Source organism: Oxyura jamaicensis, chromosome 24, assembly GCF_011077185.1.
Source record: "Oxyura jamaicensis isolate SHBP4307 breed ruddy duck chromosome 24, BPBGC_Ojam_1.0, whole genome shotgun sequence".
NCBI classification, from domain to species: domain Eukaryota; kingdom Metazoa; phylum Chordata; class Aves; order Anseriformes; family Anatidae; genus Oxyura; species Oxyura jamaicensis.
Window position 1 is genome coordinate 5,556,503 of NC_048916.1, and position 19,565 is coordinate 5,576,067.

At 46.1% G+C, this 19,565-nt stretch overlaps 4 protein-coding genes and 1 long non-coding RNA gene across 8 annotated transcripts in view; 2 read left to right on the forward strand and 3 right to left on the reverse strand.

The window, feature by feature from the left end:
- Positions 1 to 235: 235 nt before the first annotated feature.
- Positions 236 to 3,095, reverse strand: PIH1D2 (PIH1 domain containing 2). The gene is made up of 4 exons (XM_035346247.1): positions 2,833 to 3,095; positions 1,663 to 1,908; positions 858 to 1,123; positions 236 to 744 (listed from the first exon to the last, which is right to left on the reverse strand). The coding sequence occupies exons 1-4, from the start codon at positions 3,044 to 3,046 to the stop codon at positions 598 to 600; spliced, it is 873 nt and encodes a 290-aa protein (XP_035202138.1). The 5' UTR covers positions 3,047 to 3,095; the 3' UTR covers positions 236 to 597.
- The window catches only part of NKAPD1 (NKAP domain containing 1), an 18,336-nt gene continuing 1,784 nt past the window's right edge, over positions 3,014 to 19,565 (forward strand). Inside the window, exons 1-5 of one of the 3 annotated variants that reach the window (XR_004756007.1) lie at positions 3,014 to 3,245; positions 3,639 to 3,739; positions 4,846 to 5,001; positions 5,568 to 5,621; positions 5,722 to 6,579. Coding sequence is in view for 2 of the 3 variants with exons in the window: in XM_035346210.1 (XP_035202101.1) it covers positions 3,177 to 3,245; positions 3,639 to 3,739; positions 4,846 to 5,001; positions 5,568 to 5,621; positions 5,722 to 6,244 (903 nt within the window). In the remaining variant the exon portion in view is untranslated. Of the gene's footprint in view, positions 3,246 to 3,638; positions 3,740 to 4,733; positions 5,002 to 5,567; positions 5,622 to 5,721; positions 7,076 to 19,565 lie in introns of those variants that run through there. The other 2 variants (XM_035346210.1, XM_035346212.1) reach the window with 2 other exon arrangements.
- LOC118178040 overlaps positions 5,554 to 19,565 on the reverse strand; it is a 15,643-nt gene continuing 1,631 nt past the window's right edge. Inside the window, exons 2-3 of the long non-coding RNA XR_004756022.1 lie at positions 9,518 to 9,527; positions 5,554 to 5,692 (exon numbers count right to left, since the gene is read on the reverse strand). This is a non-coding gene — a long non-coding RNA (uncharacterized LOC118178040). The remainder of the gene's footprint in view (positions 5,693 to 9,517; positions 9,528 to 19,565) is intronic.
- BCO2 (beta-carotene oxygenase 2) overlaps positions 7,359 to 19,565 on the forward strand; it is a 43,065-nt gene continuing 30,858 nt past the window's right edge. Inside the window, exons 1-2 of the mRNA XM_035346166.1 lie at positions 7,359 to 7,423; positions 7,535 to 7,636. Coding sequence (XP_035202057.1) covers positions 7,363 to 7,423; positions 7,535 to 7,636 — 163 coding nt within the window. The 5' untranslated portion in view covers positions 7,359 to 7,362. The remainder of the gene's footprint in view (positions 7,424 to 7,534; positions 7,637 to 19,565) is intronic.
- The window catches only part of IL18 (interleukin 18), a 5,846-nt gene continuing 783 nt past the window's right edge, over positions 14,503 to 19,565 (reverse strand). Inside the window, exons 3-7 of one of the 2 annotated variants that reach the window (XM_035346218.1) lie at positions 16,884 to 16,957; positions 15,957 to 15,965; positions 15,293 to 15,430; positions 14,923 to 15,068; positions 14,503 to 14,789 (exon numbers count right to left, since the gene is read on the reverse strand). In XM_035346218.1, coding sequence (XP_035202109.1) covers positions 14,547 to 14,789; positions 14,923 to 15,068; positions 15,293 to 15,430; positions 15,957 to 15,965; positions 16,884 to 16,950 — 603 coding nt within the window. In that variant the 5' untranslated portion in view covers positions 16,951 to 16,957 and the 3' untranslated portion in view covers positions 14,503 to 14,546. The remainder of the gene's footprint in view (positions 14,790 to 14,922; positions 15,069 to 15,292; positions 15,431 to 15,956; positions 15,966 to 16,883; positions 16,958 to 19,565) is intronic. The other variant, XM_035346217.1, reaches the window with a different exon arrangement.

Sequence of the window (19,565 nt, forward strand, 5' to 3'; positions counted from 1 at the left end):
GTTTGCTTGGAGTGCTGATAGTGACTTCCAGCGCTGCTTACAGCCTTCACAAGCCAGCTCAGCTCACGCAATAATAATATTTTAGCTTGTATTTGACTGAAAAGACTACAAAGCCTATTCCAGTTAAGTTTAGCAGGGATTGTCCTAAAGAAAACAGGAACAGCATGCAGGACAACTGGTAGAACTGCGTATGCCGCACCTCTGCTAGCTGCTCCAGCATTAAGTAACACACAAATCCAGTAAGCAAAATAATTTATTTGACAACAAAAAACACAGAAAAACAATACAACTGCTATTGCCATGTATCTTAAAGCAAAATCAATGATGCAGTAAGGCATGTATGTGTTTGTTTCATTAATACACCTGTTAATATATTCAAGTATTCCTTGAGTATTTACACTCTATGTTTTCCTAAGTTTGGTGGTGCTAATTTTCCTCGTGACTTCCTTTTGTACGTGTACTTTCTAAAGGCATTTTGAGGTCATTTTGAAGATTAGGTCGATTAACTCATCACCAGCTGCAAGTCAGGATTCTCATTGTGGGCTTTTGTTTAGTTCTGTCATCTGTGAACAGGAACTGGACAGAATGTAGAGTTCTTTAACACACAGGCTTGGCAACTGACACTGTGATGAACAACACCCCTTTTCCTTTGTTAAATGTTGCTGTAGCTGTTTCCTCATCCACCAATTCTGGCAGATCTAGTTGTAATTTGTATTTTTCAGGGACATCGATGATTATGTCATCCTAAAACAATATTAAAATACGTGATTGGTTATTTGACAATGAATTAGCAGCGAGTATTTATAGGAATTTGATACCAGACAGAAAACAAAAGGTTATTCTTTCCGTTGCCTTACCTTTGAAATTCTCAGATCACACTCAGAAACGGAGCTAACCTTAGGCAATTCAACTTTCAGTTCAATTTGTAACGGCCTCTTGTTTGCATCCTTCACAGTGCTCATTTCATAGACAGGGGTGTTCAGCTCCTCTGGCACTTCTGTACTGCTAATTTCCTCTATCAGAGGCACTTTAGACTGTGTAATACTTCCTTTTTTCAGCAGGATAGGAGCATTGCTGTGGTCCTTCGCTTCTATTCTGTGTAGCAGCTGATCAAGTGTCAGTTCTTTCAAGAAAATAAAGTTTTTCACATAACAGTTACTAAGAACTGTTACACCACTTGATAAACTTATCACTAAAGTTTCAGCTTTGTAATTAGCAATTTTGTCAGCTGAAGACTGTTATTTGCAGTTTCTCCTTTCCTCATGATTTGTTTTTACTGCCAAGCTGTTAAAAGTTGCTGTTTTCAGAGCACTGCTAACAGCAGCAACATCTTCTACTCAAGTCAGAGCAAAAGAAACTCAGCACGTCACACGATGATTCCCTACCACGGTTCCCCCGTCTACTGGTTATAGGAAAAAAGGGGATTTGCTGTTGCAGTGTCAATAATTTCCTAACTGTAAAATAAAGGAAAGTAGAAACAACACCGGAGATGAATGCGGACAGGCCAGCAGGGCTCAACTGCTGTCTGGTGTGAATACTACTGCCTTACTCTGAATTTTGAGAGAAGTGCTTGGTTTATGCTTAAGGCAAGAATTGGGGTTGAGAGAGGTTGTTGAAGTCTGATAGGCCTTCAAAGAAAACTGACAGCAGCTGTCTACGTACCCTTCTTTGTGTTCGGATTGAGACAGGGCACTGGCATCTGCCATCCTTGCAGACGTTGCTGCATCCTTTCCAGGCTCCCTTTCAGCTTGAATGGCTCAACAGTGTATGAAGGTGAAAGAGTAAGGTCGCATCGTTCCTCAACAAATTTAAGTGTCATATGGATCAAATGTTTCATTTTTTCTGGGTTTTCTTCTCCCCTCCGAAGAACATCTGGGTTATATGCAATATCTATAATGCTGTAAAGATCTAAAAAAAAGTAAGTTGCATCAGAATTAATGCTTCGGTATTATGTCCTGGTTGGCCAGGACTCAGCTTTCAGATTTTTTTTATAATCACTTGGTTTAAAAGCAGAGAAGCTGAATTTGTGGCTGCTGGGCACTGATGGAATTCACCTTTCCAGCAGTGCGTTTGTGCTCTGGAAGCCGGGAATGTGACACACCTCACCGTGAGCACATGTGGCTGGGGAACCACCTGGCGCATAAGCACCCTGCGGGATTTAGATGGGTGCTAGCTGTGCATCCCTTGGTGTGCCTGGGCAGAGGGAATCACAGGATGGGTCGGGTTGGAAGGGACATCAAAGATCAGCCAGTTCCAAGCCCCTGCCACGGGCTGGGATGCCACGCACTAGATCAGGCTGGCCAGGGCCTCATCCAACCTGGTCTTAAATGTCTGTGGGGATCAGAACCATTAAGGTTGGAACAGCCCATCCCAAAGCCTGACTGCTCTTTCTGAGAAGGAATGTCTACTAATGCCCAGCCTAAGCCTCCCCTGGCACAGCTTGAGGCCATTCCCTCCGGTCCTGTCACCAGTTACCTGTGGGAAGAGGCCGACCCCCAGCTGCCCACTGCTTCCTTTCAGGTAGCTGCAGAGAGCAACGAGGCCTCCCCTGAGCCTCCTCTTCCCCAGACTAAATCCCAGATGGGGCATCCACGGCTTGGCAGCCTGTTCCAGCGCCTCACCACATTCTGAATGAAGAATTTCCTCCTAATACCTAGTCTAAACCTCCCCTATTTTAGTTTAAGACCATTCCCCCTCAGCCTGTCATTATCTGACTGAGCAGAGTCCTCCATCCTTTTACAACCCCCTTTAAGGCCGCGGCAGGGTCTCCTCTAAACCTTCTGTCCCTCAGGCCGCCCCCCAGCTCCCTCAGCCCCCGATTTATTCCCGCACCCCCGTCTCCGGCCGCCTTTTCCAGCGGCCCAGCCCTGACGGGCACGGGCGCCCCGGGGCCTCCGGGGGCCGGCACCGCGCCGCAGCCGCACACGTTGACGAAGAGCGGGGCGGCCCCGCGGGGCTGAGCCCTCAGGCAGAATCGGGGCTCCGCCGGGGCTCCGCAGAGGCTCCTCAGGAGGCTCAGGCAGGCCAGGGGCTCGCCCTCCGCCATTTCCTCCGGCAGGACCCCGTTGCCGTAGCGACAGGGCCCGGCCCCGTTCCGCCGCCGCCGCCCGGGGGAGGCGCTCGGCCCGGCCGCGTCCGGAGGCCGGGGCCCGGCTGGGGCCGGAGGGAGCCGGAGCATGGCCCGGGTGCCGGTGGGGAAGGTGCTGCTGCGGAACCTCATGCGGCACACGGGAGCGCACAACAAGGTAGGGCCCGGCCCCGAGCCCCGCCGGGCCGCCGCCGGAGTTATCGAGGGACGGGGACGGGGACGGGGACGGGGGGGGGGGAGGGAAGGCGCCGCCGGGTTTTTGTGAGCAGCGAGGCTCTAAAATAGCCCGGTTTGGTTCTTATCGTGCTCTGCGTGTGCTTCGGGTTGTATCGAAGAAGTTTCGGTTTCTGGTAGCGTGCACAGCGGGGTGGAGGAGCTCGGTGGTCCTCAGCTAACCGTGACTGTGAGTTCCTGCCGGCCCGGCCGAGTCGTTAATTTCACGTGTTAATGGAGGGATCTGCTCCTGCTCCGAGCTGCGGACTGGCGTAACGCGCCCTGTGTTGGTAACCGTGCCCCGGCACTACGCTTCCTTCCTTTTTATGGCTTTCAGATCCAGGAAGAGACAGAAATGTGGAAAATCAGGGAGTGGGAGAAGCAGACAGAAGAGACGTACTGGAGGAGGCAAAGCAGGATGCTGTCGGACACCTCCAGGTGGGTGCCGCTTGTGTGGAGGAAATAACTGCCTTGGCACAGTCACTGAACCCTTTTGCATTATAGTGCTGTAAGAGCATTTTGTGCTGGCCATCCCCTAATAATGTAGGAATACCACACAGGGCACAGAGTCCCTGGAAAGAAGTCAGACCGGCACTTAAATCTGACTTTTAATCTTTCCATCTAGTCTTCAAAATACAACAGTAAGTAGGCTGGGCTCTCTGAAAGAGTAGGAATAAGAAGTGCTGGAGTTGTAGGTCAGAATAGTGTGAGGGAAGTCTCAACGTGTTGGCCTTCAAGTTATTAGTAACAAAAATAGTTGTAGTATGGGGTCCTGCAGTGGTACAACTCTAGTACTGACCACCACTGACGCAGTATCTTTCAAACCATTCTGGCCCACCTGAGGATCTCACAAGTTATGCGAAAACAAGCTGGTTTGGTGGGGATTGCAAGTGGAGATTTTTATTTTTTGCTTTTCTTTTTTTAACTACTGGGATGACATGTCAGAAATGTAAATGCTGCAGGAAGTGGTTTTGGTATCTCAGAGGAGAACACCTTGCAGACTCGTGCCAAGTGCACAGGTGCTGCTTCACTCAGGAAGGGTGGCACAGAACAAGCCACAGGCGTGAGATCTCTCAGAGCTGTTGGTGCTTGTTGGTGGATTTGCAGTTTTAGGACTGGTACCTAATCAAACTGCAATTCTAGTTAAGTCAGTTCTGCTTCCCGAGTTCCTCATTTGCCAAATTCTACTAGCAGCTACGTCTCACTGCCTGTTGCTAGTCTGCTCCTGCAGAGTATTCTGAAGGAGAACTGATTTTTTTTTTTTGTGGTAGGCACGGTAACCCCTTCCTCTAATTTACCATGTTTGCTGAGAATTTTGCCGTGCACAGTAGGCAGCAGTAAGTGTGAAAACCAGCGTTAGCTATTGAACTGGTTTTATGAGAGCTCTTACTGGTGACTGTCTGTTAAAATGATAGTTGGTCTTCTTGCATAGATGGACACTCAAGACTTGCTGGATTTTTGCTCCCCTCGCTGGACTAACCCCTTGCTCAGAAAGTTTCTCCATCAGAACTGACAGCTGAAGGACAACTGTTCTCTTTCTGCAGCAGTCGGATGCGCAGTGACGGCTTCGATGACGAGGGCCACAGGGCCGACTGGAAAACAAAGAACTCACAATTTCTTGACCCAGTCGAAGATGATTTTCTTAGAGCACGGTCCTGGAATAAAAAGCTTTATGAATGTGAAGCCAACATGCCAGACAGGTCTGTGGAGTGTTTTAATGTTCTCTGATTGTACCTGTAATTGGAGCACCTTTCTGGAGTCCTGTTCCAAAATATTAGTGTGTTACTCCTGTCGATATGCACTCCTATAAAATAGCATTTGATCTCAGTTTGAGAATGAATAAGTAAGAGGCACAAACTTTTGCACTGTCACAGAGTATCTGCTTTGAATTTGTCTACAGAGTTCCTAAGCTACAATAGGCCACAAAAGCTAAGCCCTAAGTTTACCACCCAAGCTTGGTATTTATTTCTTTGCCCAAGGAACTGAAAAAAAGTCTAAAGAAATGCAACATAGTGCTCTGCAGAGTTCTTTTAAAGAAATTGAACTTATATTATTAGAAGTAGGAAAGAGCCTGAAAACATTGAGTGTCTTGAAATAGTACTAACCAAATCGGTTGTTTTTCCTTCCTTCTTTCCTTGTTGGGAAGGTTCTGATGTACTTCCTTTCTTGTGGCTGAACTTGTGCTCATTCTGTGGCTCTGTCTTTTCAGAACCCTTTTCCTCTTGAACACTTCTCTGCTTCTAATCCGTGTTTCTGCTTCTTACAGATGGGGTCACAGTGGTTATAAAGAGCTATACCCTGAAGAATTTGATACAGACAGGTAAGGCAAGCAGATTCAGAAATGTGTCCCGAGTCTGTCAGGGTATGCAGGGAATTTTACAAACTGAATTTCTTCTGATGATCCTTTGATCTTCCTGCAGTGACCAGCAAGAAGGAGATGAACAAAACGCTGTCAATGGTAAGAAGAAATCTCATTTGAGAAAGCAAACAGCCCACGGGTCGCACAAACGGAAAAAAACAAAGAAATCGCACAAGAAGAAGCAAAAAAAGCGTTCACACAAAAAGCGAAAGAAAAAGAAAAAGGAGCAGGGGAGAACGTCGTCAGATTCTTCCCAGGAGAGCGAATGCTCTGAAGAGGAGACTTCAGGCACTCGCAAGGGGAAACACAAGCGCAAGAAAAAGACCAGGAAAGTGCCTGCCAGGGAACCTACCTCGTCTTCTGGGCAGGACAGTGACTTTTCCCATGCAAGTAGCTCAACCACCAGCAGCTCTGAGGACAGTGAGTCTGAGGAGAAAAAAGAGAAACGCCCCCCCAGAAAGAGAAAGAAACGCCACAATTCTGTGTCGGAGAGGCACTCTGAAGTACCAGAGAAGAGGAGCAAGAGGAAGAACTGGAAGGTGGCTGCAGATGATAAATCTGAGGATAGCTCAGACGAGGACTGATGAGGAATTGCTGAGTCCAGGCTGCGGCTCAGGCAATACGGTAGAGGACAGAGGCAGGTATTTTTCTTTCAGCACTGCCCCATCTGTCAGCATTTTTCAGCACTGTGGTTTATCCTTCCTCCCAGCCCCCAGGGGGGGAACTGAGCCTAGGCAGCCAGCAGGAGCTGCCCCATTGCTTTTCCTTGACTCAGGAAGGCAGGGCAGCAGTTCCCTGCCTCACAGGTTGGCTCGTCCTGCCAGCTTCGGATTTGCTTTATGTGACCAGGTTGACTTTTGATGCACAGAAACGTGACAGTCTGTCTGCGGGGGGAAGCAGGCACGTTTGCACCATTTCTGTTTTAATTTTTAACAGGTTTCGGGGGGGGGGGGGGGCGCCCCTACCCAATTAATGACCAAAACTTGCAATAAGAGACGGGAGAGACACGAAGTCCATCAGCTGAGCCGCTAACAAAGGAAGCGTCACTGGATGTACCCTCTGGTAACTGTGTCTTTCCCCCTCCAACAGCAGCAGACCTGTGTGGCACAGGCTCGGCTGGACGTGGACGGGAGCATGAGGGAATGCTGCTGTGCCAGCAGAAGGCGCAGTGCAAGACACACGCGTGTTTGCTTGTTTTAGCCGTCTCTCCAAACCCTGGCACAGGCTGGAGATCGCCTTGCCTTCCTCTCCAGAGGGCTGCTGGAGCCCTTGTGCCAGCAGAGAGCCCTCGGCGGGCATTGTGTGCTCGCCAGCCTGCCGAATGTGTTAATGGAGAACGGGTAGGGGCCGGATCTCCGTGCCGTGCAGCAGCCAAGCCTTCTTCTCACGAGATAAATAAATCCGGAGCTGTCTGATGGCTTTGTGCTTGCTTTGGCGGAGAGCTGGGAGACGGAGCAGAGCCCTGCGAGAAGGGGGCTGGGGGCGAGAGGGGACGGGGCGAGGGGGGAGGGGGGACCGGAGGGGCAGAAGCCGGGGCCGGGCAGGGCACCACGCGAGGCCGCAGCCCCCACACAGCGGGGCCGGGCCCCGGGGAGCTCGGCGCGGCCGCTGAGGGAGGCCGCGGAGCCCGGCAGCGGAACAGGCGGGGCCGTTCCCCTTCCGCTGCTTCGCGTTCCGGTGTCCTTGGGGTGGGAGAGGGAAGATGGCGGCGGCGGCGGCGCTGCTGCGGGCTGGGCTGGGGGGGCCCCGCGGAGCCCGGACGGGTGAGTGGTGCAGCACAGCCCGGCCCTGGCCTTGTCCCCTTGTCCCTTTGTCCCCGGCCTGTCCCGGCCCGGACCGGCCCCCCCCCCCCCCCCCCCCCCGTTTCTCCGCAGTTCTCCTCGCCAGGAGCCTCCTCCTCCGCCGCCCGGGGGTGCTGCCGGCCCTCGCCTCAGCCTCCGCTCCGGCCCGGGGGAGCCACGGCCAGCAGGGGCACGGTACGTCCGTGTGTCTGTCCGTGTGTCTGTCTGTGTGTCCGTGTGTCTGTCCGTGTGTCCGTCCGGGGGTGCCCCGCTCCCAGCCGGGCTGAGCGGCCGCGGGGCGCTGCGGGCGGTGTCGGAGCAGTGAAGCTGCTCCGTGAGGTTTTAACACCGGGTGTTCGTGTGCTAAATGCTTCTTGACATCACCGGCGCGGTTACCTAGCGGTGGATAGGGGGGGTGGAAGATTTAACGCCAGCAGCAGAAGTAAAGGTGAGTGTTTCGCGTGGCCCCGCCGAGGCTGCCCTGCTCCGCCCGCTGTGAGAAGCTGTGAAGCTGAGGATGTGCAGCCCTTACAGCGCGACTTGGACGTGGAAAGTGTGAGGAAACGATGGGGAAAGCAGTGCCTTAACCACGACTGGACGGCTTCCTTCCTTCTCGCTCAGGCTTTCAGACTAAACACGCTTCGTGCGCCTGCTGCGGAGCGTCCTTGGCCATGGGGTTCCCTAGGGGCGGTTATTAGTCCACACCCTAGATCCTTCCCATGTGTTACTGCGGGTTCTTTGCTTTCTTTATCCTGTCACTTTGCTGTCTAAGTTGTTTTTATTCGCAAGAAGGAGCAAAAACATGTAGCTCCTGGTTTGAATATGTACGTGTGAGGCAAACGCCCTGGGGGTATTGATTTCTGAAGGTAATTACACAGAGTCAATTCCGGATGGTTTTTTTTGCTTGGGCTGGTGCTGATAATTTTGGTTCAAGGTATTGCTTATGAAATTAGGGTTTTGGCGTCCTCCAGAACTGATTTTTTCTCCCTTCTTAACTGTATCTGTGCACTTCTAGAAAGGAAGAGTTAGTCACAGGGCTTCCTACCCAGCACGTCCATGTCTAGAGTCACCTGTTACACGGTCCGCATTGTGCCCAGCTGAGCATCAGTGGAGGACTGAAGTCCTCTGGCCTCCAGGCTGCTTCTAGGTCGCACACCACTGTGACAGTTCTAGAATTTTACTCTGCGACTTGGGTCATGAGGACCTGTGTTTGGTTTGACCTCACCCGTTGAGCTTCTGCTCCTTTGAATTAAAAGATGCTTCTCTTTCTCAGTGGCAGCAAAGAGGGGTTTTTAAAATAAACCTTCTAGACACTGTAAAATAGATATGTTTTCTCTTCCAGTAATTCAGAGACATCTTGGTTTTGCTCAGACGGAAACGTAGTAGTCAGGTTGGAAAAAAAAACAGGTCCTTGGGTGGCATCGATGGGAGGAGGTGTGTGTGAGGCTGCAGCAGTCTGAGCAGGAATGTTGCACTCACAGTTCATTTCCTTGCAGGCGGCTCCAAGGCTGCGTCCTTGCACTGGACAGGCGAGCGAGCTGTCAGTGTCCTCTTGCTGGGCCTCCTGCCCGCAGCCTACCTCTTCCCTGGACCGGCCGTGGACTATTCACTGGCTGCAGCCCTCACTCTCCATGGCCACTGGTAAGCTCAGTAGGTTCCTCAAAATTGTCAGTGAACTCTGATGGTCAGGACGGCTCCGAGCCTGAGGTCTTAAGGCAGCACGTGGCACTAAGTCTACAGACTTTTTTCCTGAGGAGTATAGAGCATCTGGAAAGAGGTGCCAGCAAGCTCTCTGAGTTCTGGTGACTGTCGTGATCTTTAACAAGACTCAGTGTACCTTGGTCTTTCTCTGTCACGCTGTTCTGTACGTCAGAAGGCAGGACACACATTGCTGCTAAGGAATCTGTAAACTCCCCATTCTTTAGTGTTCTCCTGCACAATAGGAAACACAAAGTCCTACCTTGGAGAACTGCCTTGGTACTGGCTGTGTAGAATCTTGGATGGTTTTGTCTTGTAGAAGAACTGATGTTTTATGAACAGAGGGAACAGGAACAGGGCAGACCTACATAAAACAACTTCTAAGGTTCTGTGCCATGGGCTACTTCGTACATCTTAACCATGATGAGATTCTGCCTAAAGAAGAGTTCATAACATTGCAGTGGAGAAGTTGTGACCCTACTCATTATTTTCTTGATTCTTGCAAAACAGATGCTTGCTTACATTCTGAAGTGCAGTTCTGCTGTGGTCTTTCATGTGGGTAGGCTATCATGGCCTTCTGTCCTTGACGAGTCTAGGAGTGGATCCAGCTGCGTGGTTGGCCCAACTGGCAGCAGTTACATTCTTGAGGTGATGCTGTTCTGCAGTTCCCTGTGGCAGGGGTAAGGCAGTTTAAATGGACTTAGGGGTGGCAGGTTTCTTAAATCTCAGTTTTGCCCTTAGGAAGTTGCAGCAGGGATTCTTGCACTTTCTGGCAGCTCCTTCCCCAAGCTCTTCAATCTAGCACAGAATTCATCAGAAACATGGCTGTCCTTGAACTTGGTTGATGGAGCTCTTTCAAATATAAAACAGGTAAAGCAAATCCCGCCTGCTTTGGAGCGCTTCTTTGCTTGCTGGGCACGTGCATTTCAGTGCCGTGCTGAATGTGAGCATGTGGCCAAGTTCCAGGCAGTGGGACAGGCTGTTGCAGGCCGCTGTGTCGAAATGAGTTCTTGGGGTGACGCTCGGTGTTGATGCACACAGCTTTGATTCATCAGTGAGTGTCTCTTGTCCAGCGTCAGATTTTTCATACTGGCAATCATTTTTCTGTAAGCGGTGTGGGGATTTCCCTGTGAGAAAAGTATCTTGCTGCTTTTGTGCAGCTCTGCCATAGCTTTCAGCAGAGAAAATCCCTCCCCCACATCGTGCTTGTGTTGTTCCCTTTTTAAGCTGGGAAGCTGTTCCAGTACCAAACTCCTTCATAGAGAAGTTCTCTAGTGCTTTCATACCTATTCAATGCTAGAATATCTCTTAAAGAAAAAAGATTATTTGCTTGTCTTAAAAGTTGAGTTGATTGCCTAACAAATCAGATAATCCCTCTAATAGCTGAGCAGAAACTACAGAGGAGTTTTGGATACATTTTTGAGGGGATTTCTTTCACCTTTTGCTGTGTTTTTCTGCCAGAAATCCTGTTCTAAAATATCATTACACTTTGTCAAGACACCTGGGGCCATCTTGTACTGTTTTCACTGGCATGTAATAAATACTTCTCTGCCCAGGGAAGCTGCTCTGTTTTGAACTAGGTCGTGTGTCTACCACAGACCAGCTGCTTCCCACTAATTCCCTTCCTTGTTCTCAGGGCCACTTGTCTCTTCTCTTGAGGGCTTTGTGTGGTTTAATTAGTTTGTGGTCAAGTCACACAGTTATGTTTCTGAGAATTCTTAGCATGACTCAGGTTTATTCTGCTATGCGAAGCGAAGATCTAGCGAAGGTCCTTTATCAGCGCTCCAGCTGAAGGACAGCCCGTGAGTCCTGTTGGAATGCCTTGTCTGTCCTTAGAACAGTTCATGGTGCAGGTGCGTGCCGCTTGCACTTCTGACCTTACTCCACCATTCAGTGACAGGCAGTAGCTATAATAATTCAAGAATTTGAAGCCTTTCAGATTGTTTTCACTTTCTGCTCCTCTTTAGTGTATCTAGGGCTTCTTTGCACCCCTTTTCTCACGCTCAACATCATGAAGGTATCTGAGTCCCATCTGAGTGAAACTGAGCTCTGTTATCTTGGAGTAGAATCTGCAGGACTTGGGAACTTGCCAGGCCACCAGCATGGCTTAACTTGTGGGAGACAGGTCTTTCAGCTTCACGTTAGACCAAGGCGAAATTCTGGGAAGAAAATTGCTGCACTAAGTGTGCTTCTCTTTTTCACCAAGCTGCCATCTGTCATTACAGAAAGTAAATACAACTGCTTCTGGGAAGAGAACTACCCCAGCAGGGTGAGAGTCCTGTCTTCCTGTCACTGAATGGTTTAAATCTGGACCCCAGAGTTCAAGTAAAGTCTGACAGATACAGGAAAAAAAAACAGAGTATGCTAATCTCTAACTATTTTCTAATCTAAATACACATCCTTGAGTCTTTTGTGCATTTGTGACAAGGGTTAGTCCCAGAGTTTGGGCAAGAAACGCATTTCCTTTGGTCTGTTTTCTTCAGTGCTTCAAGATCAGGTTAGCTGGAGGCAGATCTCTATTGTTTGGAAGAGCTGTGCACCTTCTTCCCTCAGTATTGTTAAGAAAACTCCGAGCCAGTATATCCGTATATTAACAGAACATGTGAAATGTTTTTATATATTTTCACTACATGCATCTGCTTTTTGAGTGGGAACTGGACCTTTGGTAATAACGGTTGATGATAGGTGGTGGAAAAACTGACAGGTTGGAGCCATTTTAGCAGTGCAGTCACAGTAGAATGCTTGCATAAGCCGGGTGGATTTTCGTGAGGCATGCTCTCCTGATTTCAGCTTCTTTCTCTCATTCTTTAGGGGTCTTGGACAGGTTATAACTGACTATGTCCATGGAGAGACACCCATTAAAGTGGCCAATACAGGTTTGTACATTCTGTCAGCCGTGACCTTCGCTGGCCTCTGCTACTTTAACTATAACGACGTCGGTATCTGCAAGGCTGTTGCCATGCTGTGGAGCCTCTGAGATGCGACGAGCCCCTGACAAACACGATTGTTCATTGCTGCCTTCGCTTTACCATATTTTTACTGACGTGTTTGAGACAAGAAATGAATAACCAAGAGTCTGTAGTATGTACATACTGCAGCCACTTCATCAGTTTTTGATTTATTGCAAGAGCATTAAAAATCTTAGAAAGGAAGTCGGATAATGTCCAGGTGAGAGTGAGTTGGTTTAAGCTGCACTGCAAATTTGGAGTAATTAAGTACATCAAAAACGGAAAGTAAGCTGAAGATAACTTTCCTTGTAATGGCAGCTTTCCATGAGTGGTTTTCTAAAATAGTCTCCTGTTTTTAAAGCAAACTTGGTGAAAATTGAGGTGTTATTTCTGCCGTCACAACTGAACTGTATGTAAGGCACTCCCTGTCATTCTTTGATCTTGAGAGTTGATGTAGGAAAGGGAATACTTTTTTCTTAATCCATACAATAAAGAATTTGCAGAAATTGCGTGTTTCTGAATGATTTTTACTACTGCTATTTTTCTCTGCAGATCTTGTTTTTCTAAAATCACATTCAAATACGTACTCATGTTGCTATAGCTCTGCTTTATGTCATTTAGATGTTATAAAACAAATATTTTTATGAATATGTATCGTCTTTATTTCCTAAAGGGTTGACGTACTTTTTGGCTTTGTACAAGAGTAATTTCCATAATAAAATAAAGCAATAATTGACTTAGAGAAAGACTTTTGCAGATAAATTTGAGGAGGCATAAATAGCATGTGGCTTTCATAGTTTCCCTGGAACCTGTACGTTCATCTGCAGCATTTTGTGGTTTTATTATTATTATTATAAATAAACACAGGCACACTTTTCCCTGTGATTGAAAAGGGAAGGAACGTATACCCTTTATGTCATGGCTTGAATTGAGACTGAGGCAGCATTCTTTTTCTTATCTTTAGGTTTCAGAGCATTTCAGGGGAAAAATAAAGTGATGGTTTTTAACTTTCTTTTCAGACTGGCATAATAGTGAGGAGTGGTTGTTTCCGTGTTCTGATGGTACTTTTGCGGTACTATTAATAGTAAGAGGAACAGAATTGTGTTACCATCAGTGTGATTATGCAATAAACAGAATTGGTAAACTACTGAATTCGACATTTCCTGACTTGATTTTTGAATCTTTTGTTTAATTTTTTTCCTTCATTCATATAACCATGGGAAATACTATACAGCTGGCCAGTTCAGCTTTGCTAAAGTTGCTGCCAGAATCGAGATGATTGCTTCTCTCTGATGTGGATAGCAGCATAACGCATGTTATCTACAGTGAGGAGGATGCATGAGTCATTGTTGGATAGTTCTGTAGAATCTGAGCAGTTATAGAAAGTGGTGGACATTGTCTCTTTTGAAACTGAACATACGATGCATCTGTATGTGGTATTTGCTTAAGATACCTTGTGTGAGAAATGAGTTGTGTCAGAGTTCGGGAATGGAGTAGCCCAGACCAGCTATTGTAGGGGTTAGCAGCTCTGCAACCAGCTTGCTGAGTTTTTGAGGCCAGAATGGAAAGGTAGCGAGCACAGCTTTCTCTGTCAATAGCGTGTGTTCCTTAGCTGTGTTGAAACTGAATCTGTTCTCTCTAATTTTACCTTTTGTTCTAAATTACTATAACCAAGTAGTATAAATGGCCATAACTATTTGGTCTAATCCCATTTTTAAATATTCAGGCAAATAAAACTAGGACAGAGTCTTTCTGGCTGTACATCTGCCGTTGTTGTTAATAGCATGTTAGACGTACAAATGTGTATCATCAGTAATTTACAATTTACTATTAAATTTTAATCCCCCCTTGTATTTTCTTAGTGGGCCCTCTGGAGACAAATGGCTTTATTAGAACTTTAATTGCTTAGGTTACCAGTTTTCTAATTGAAGATTCTGGTGAGTTTCCAGTAGAAATTGTCTATTGTTTCTACTTCAGGTGAAAGGGAGAATGCCACCGTGTAACTGAAATTGGTGAAGACACTCAGGACGTGATCTTAGTGCAAAATGACGACATGTTTATTTGGCCAGGTTCCTGGTCTGTGTAGTAAACTTGGGGGTTCGTTGATATTTATTTTTATTTTTTAAGCTTTCTCTCTGTCCCCGTAATAGGTCTGCTTCACGTATGAGACACCTACCTCACAAGCTGTTTGACCAACAAGCTCTGAAGACTTTAGGGGTGAAACTATACAAAACCATAGAGGCATGCACATTTTTTGTTTATTCATTGTATAATTCTCTTTGCTCCTGTCTTACTGGCATAATTCTTCTTTTCCCCAATAACATGCATTTGTTTTCCTTTTGTAAGCTGCTCATTTTTGTATTGCTTTATTCAAACTTACCAACTATTTTGCTCTAGATGAAGAATGAATTAGAGTTTTCTTTAAAAAGCCAAATTTTATTTTAAGACTGTTTAAGTAATCACAGGTTGTGCCTTTCATTATGACTTGTTAAAGTTATCTTTGTGGTTTCATCTACCTCATCTTCTCTTGGCAGTTTCTTTAAAATTAATTTTCTTAAGGAGTCTTCTTCCTCAAAGGCCAGGAACATCCCTCGTTCTAGTGAGTATTCAAACTTAAATGCCTTGGAGCTGTAAGATGTAAATGTCTTTTTGAAGAAGATGATGTTGCTTTCACCAGGAATGTCTTTGGGAACTTCTCCTTCCTGAGGGAAAAAAAAGGGAACGGGTCAGTCCCAGCACAAGACTCGAGCTGTATTGTTTCAGCTCACGTATGTTTGAATGCTTAGTGTTGCCTACCACTCACATACACATAGGGTATGAAAAGCAGATACTTACCCTAAATCGAACTATCATTTTCCCATGTTCTTCCTCACAACACATGTAGTAGCTTTTATCTTCTACCTGGACACTGAATGCAACAGGCATCCCTGCTGAAGGTGTGGTAGTTTTGTAACAGTGCATGTAGAAGTTCATTCCGCTGCCTAAATATAATTTTTTGAAACTATTAATAGCCTGCTCAGAAGAGAGCTGCAAAAAACTTAGCCATAAGTATGTCCTACCTCTCTTAGCTGAATTTTATTCTTATAGATGACATCTAAGTCTTTACTCTCGGTTTCACTATTTAGACTCAGTGATTACAAAGAACAAAAGCCCATCTAGAATAAAGAAACAGTGCAATGGTTGTAAGACATGAAAAATAGTGTACCAGATTTCATCTCCTGATCTGTTACATCTTCAAAAGCTGCCATGTTTAGATCTGGCTGGACCACAAGCACTTGGCTATTTACATTCCGAAGGAAGCGATGGAGGGTTTTTTCCTTAGAGAAGGCATCACATTCCAGCTCTGCAGAGATATTAAGCAAAGGGGAATAAAACTAATCTGCTTCGATCTTAACAGGTCACTACAGGCTTAATTTAAGATAGCATGCAAAATTAAAGATAGCATGCACAGTAAATTCTTAGAATAGCAATCTCAAAATGAGCAGAAGCTGTCTCATTCTTTCCACCTCTACCTCAGCAATCCAGGCAAGATAGAAGGATTTCCCAAAACACAAGGAGTCTGGAGAACAAGCGAGAGAAGCTACAAATTCTGTTAATGCAAGTACAGAAGCGACAGTTCTCTCTTCTGCCCAATGTTACAATCGCATGAAAAGCTCCTTGTATTAGCACTGTCTCGTTCCTTCAGGAGAAATAAAGCACCATCAACTTTAGAAAGAAGAGAGCTGTAGCTCTCTTTTTTAGAGTAGTCATTAATCAGTTTGAAAACTTGTTCTCTCAGGCACACAAAGCTTCTGGGTGTTAGTGTACCTGTGCAGGTTAGTTTAGATATAATTCATTATGAAGTAATAAATGATGAGCTTTCAGCTTACCATCATCGTCTTGGTTCCAAGTGAGCAATTAAAAAAAAAAAAAAGAAAAGAAAAGTCAATATCTGCCCTACAAAATAATCCGATTTCTAACCCATTTTATACTGCAAAACTGGAAAACGTTCAGCCAGTCACCTGTGCATTTTCAGCTGTCCTCCCCAGCATCCCTAACCCACCAAACCGAGCTGTCCTCGCTTCATAGCGTTTCATTTGTGAGCCTGACAAGCTCACCCGAATGGTGAAGGCAACAATCACTTGAGAAGCTAAGTTATCACCAAACCAAGAAGCATGCAAAATGTTTTTGGGTTAATTCAGTTTAATCCTACATTCAAGTAATAAATGGCATGCAAAATGCTGCATTCATCAGCACTTTTGTTCTAAGCGAGCCATTTCATTTCAGATTGCTTCCAAAGAAGAGGCCATTTTCAAACTGTAAGGCTGGAAGTTAGCCAGTTATTCCAACTCCACCCACAGGCCAAAAATCTTTCCAAGTACCCTTTACCGGAATATTTTATATGAAGCAGCAACGATTCCACTGACTCAGACACTTTGGCTACTATACTTCAAGCGGAAGCTTGGAAAATTAATGTGAAAGCGGAGTGATAAAGGAGTTGTTGTTCATCAGGTTTAAACAGATGTTCACCACTAGTACAGTACTGACCTGTTTGTTACCACACTGGGACAGCTGTCACAAACTGAGATGCTTTTTGCACTGAGCAGCCTGGCTGCATAATCTAAGAACAATAATTCTGCTAAAGGGGTGGGAGTAGTATAAGCTTTGAGGATTGCCTAGGTAGTGTGGGGGTTACAAACAGGCCCAGAGAAGCAGGGATGCCTGCCCAAGGAAAGGATTGAATTGCTTAGCATCTTTTGATCTTCTGCGCAGGTACGAGAAACACCAGGTCTCTTTAAGCAGGGGGTAACCATTACCAGCAAAATAGAGGCAGAGGTTTTCTCCAAGCTGCGCTGCATACACAACCATCAATTCACAACTCATCTTCACCCTGCCAAAAAACACATGGAGAGAACTCGGGGTTAAGAACAATGCTTACTTTGTGTGGCGAGGGAGTTCTTGGGCGAGTTTGCCTCTAGTGCACAGTACCACATTAGTGACAGCTTATTTCACTGTGTGGAAAAATTGTATTTGAAGGACATTTGGTCTCCTTTCTCTGTTGCCTTTTGCCATTATTTAGAATTACATAAAGCATCCTGAAAGTTCTTTTATGAAACTTTCCACTGACTTATGTGATGTTACACCAAAAAAGAATCTGGTCCAACGTACATTTCACTGAATAAATAATTGTTCCATATATAACACTATACAAATTCGTTTGCTGTTTCCATGGGAATGCTAATAAGTAGCTCCATAAACATATTTCATCAAATTAGTCCTGTTCTCTTGGGCCTGCAAAAATTGTCTTACCATCATGTGGCCATTTCTTTCTCTATTTCTCATTTTTCAGTAATGAAATGACTTTGAATGGTGACCGAGAACTTGGAGAATGCCCCAAACTTATTCCTGCTTCGACTGTCCCCTAGAGCAGCCTGTGTCTTTCCATTAGCTATAAAGGCAGCCCAAAGAGTCTAAACTTTATGCTGAAGTAAGCTATTCAAGTGCATCTTGAGCTGGACTTGTACATGTGCCTAGAAAAGCAGAGATGTGTTCTATTTTGCAGTAGTGGAGATGAGCTTATGGTATTTTAACCTTATTTTTAGCCAGGCCAAATTCTGAGTTTGATTACACAGCTATTCTCTTTCAAGACTGACACAGAGCAAAGTGAGGAAGGAAAGGTATGCTTGCATTCAGGAAAAACACCTGTCATTCACCAAAACCCTGAACTAATCATTAAAGTCCAGGCAGCTTCTGCACCTGAGAAGTTCCGCTCCCTGTTCTGCATGCTTCGGGCTTGCACTATGCCTCTACTGTCAAGACACAACCCCCTCCAGGAACTCCAGAAAAATAATTTGGTTTTGCTTTGTTTTTGTCCTTGACCTCCTACTGGTATCAGCCAGACAGACTTTATGTTCTGTAACTTTTTGATGTAGTGACTGAGAGCTGTTAGTGTCTAAAACAGCACGGCAATGGTCATAGATTTTCTCTGCCCCCTTCCACTTAGCTATGACTGCACTCACCCCTTTTCTTCTATCTAAAAGTTTCCAACTATGCTGGCAGAAAAGAGAGACACCTAAACAGACTGTGTTGCTTCACAGAGCGCAGACTTTTCCATGTCTTAGTTCCAGCACGAGGAGAAAAAAATTACAAAATAATAATAATAAAAAATAAGTGACCTGGAGTCACCTGACTAGGCAAGCATTTCAGAAATTCTTCTGCTCTATTCTAGCACTATTGGAAGCAATAATTCTAAGAAATAAATGCTAGAAAGCATTTATTAAAAATAATAATAATAAATCCTCTTCAAAATTAAAACAGCATCTACTACCCTTAAAAGAAAGGTTAAAAAGAGGTTATAGGCAGCAGAGGAAGATACAACATCCTTTCACTTCTCTGGCAGTATAGTTTTAAAATGTCCTCTTCTATGCCACTGAATTTTGTGAAATGCAGGTTGCCACTTTCCTTCCTGTTTCGTTTTGGTCTGCATCTTAGGAAAATGAGTGAGAGATTTACTAAAACGCTTTCTCACTTTCAGAAAATAAACAGCTTGCTTTGCTATCTGCAAAATCTGATTTGCTTGGCTTTGTGATAGGTGCCCGACGTTTGGCCAGCTGCACCCAGCAACACGCACAGTGACGTTCAGCAGCACAGCCTCTAACCGTCAGGAGCCCAGCATCTGCAAGCCTTCAGCTGGAGCTGTGTGTCTCGCTGTGCACACTGCAGGGGAGAAGACAGTCACAGCAGAGTGCACAGAATGCACATGGTTTTTCTAAGTAGCCTAGAACATGAAGGGCTCCATTCACACCTACCAGTTCCCGTCCAGGCATTTTTTCTCTCGCGCTAGCTGCCGGAGTGACAAATGTAGCATTAAACCTGGGCAAACAATGGGAAGAACCGGCTCTTGCACCAACATTTTTTTAGTGCAGTCAGAACATCTGGCTTACTTCCAAGGCTCCTTTTCGCAACTTAGAAACAAAATTATAAAGCAAATATACTTGAGCAACTCAGTCAGCCTTAGGGACTGGTGGGGAGGAATCATGGTGACTTCCTTGTCCCTCCAGAAAAAGCTCATTAAGGAATGTATTTGGGAGCCATTCTTTTCCTCATTTTCGTAGCCTTTATAGCGCTAGCAGGTCGGGGTGGAAGAAACAGCCAGGTTCATGGCAGAGGACTGCATCCTCCTTTCCAAACATGCACACCGAAACCTTTGAAATGAAATACCACGCCACCAGCCAGCACGAGCCTCAGGTAGCCAAAGCCAAGAAGTCAAGGACTATTATTCTAAAGCAGAGGGGAAAGCGTAAGTGGGATTTATGGATAAAGGACTAAAGATGGCCCTCGTTTTGGCAGGTAAAACCAGCAGAGGGACTCCCTGCCGAGCAGAGGGTGCAGGTCGGATCCCTGCTCACCGAGGGGAGAAGGGGCAGGGGCAGGGGCAGGAGGGGCAGGGGCAGGAGGGGCAGGGGCAGGAGGGGCAGGGGCAGGAGGGGCAGGGGCAG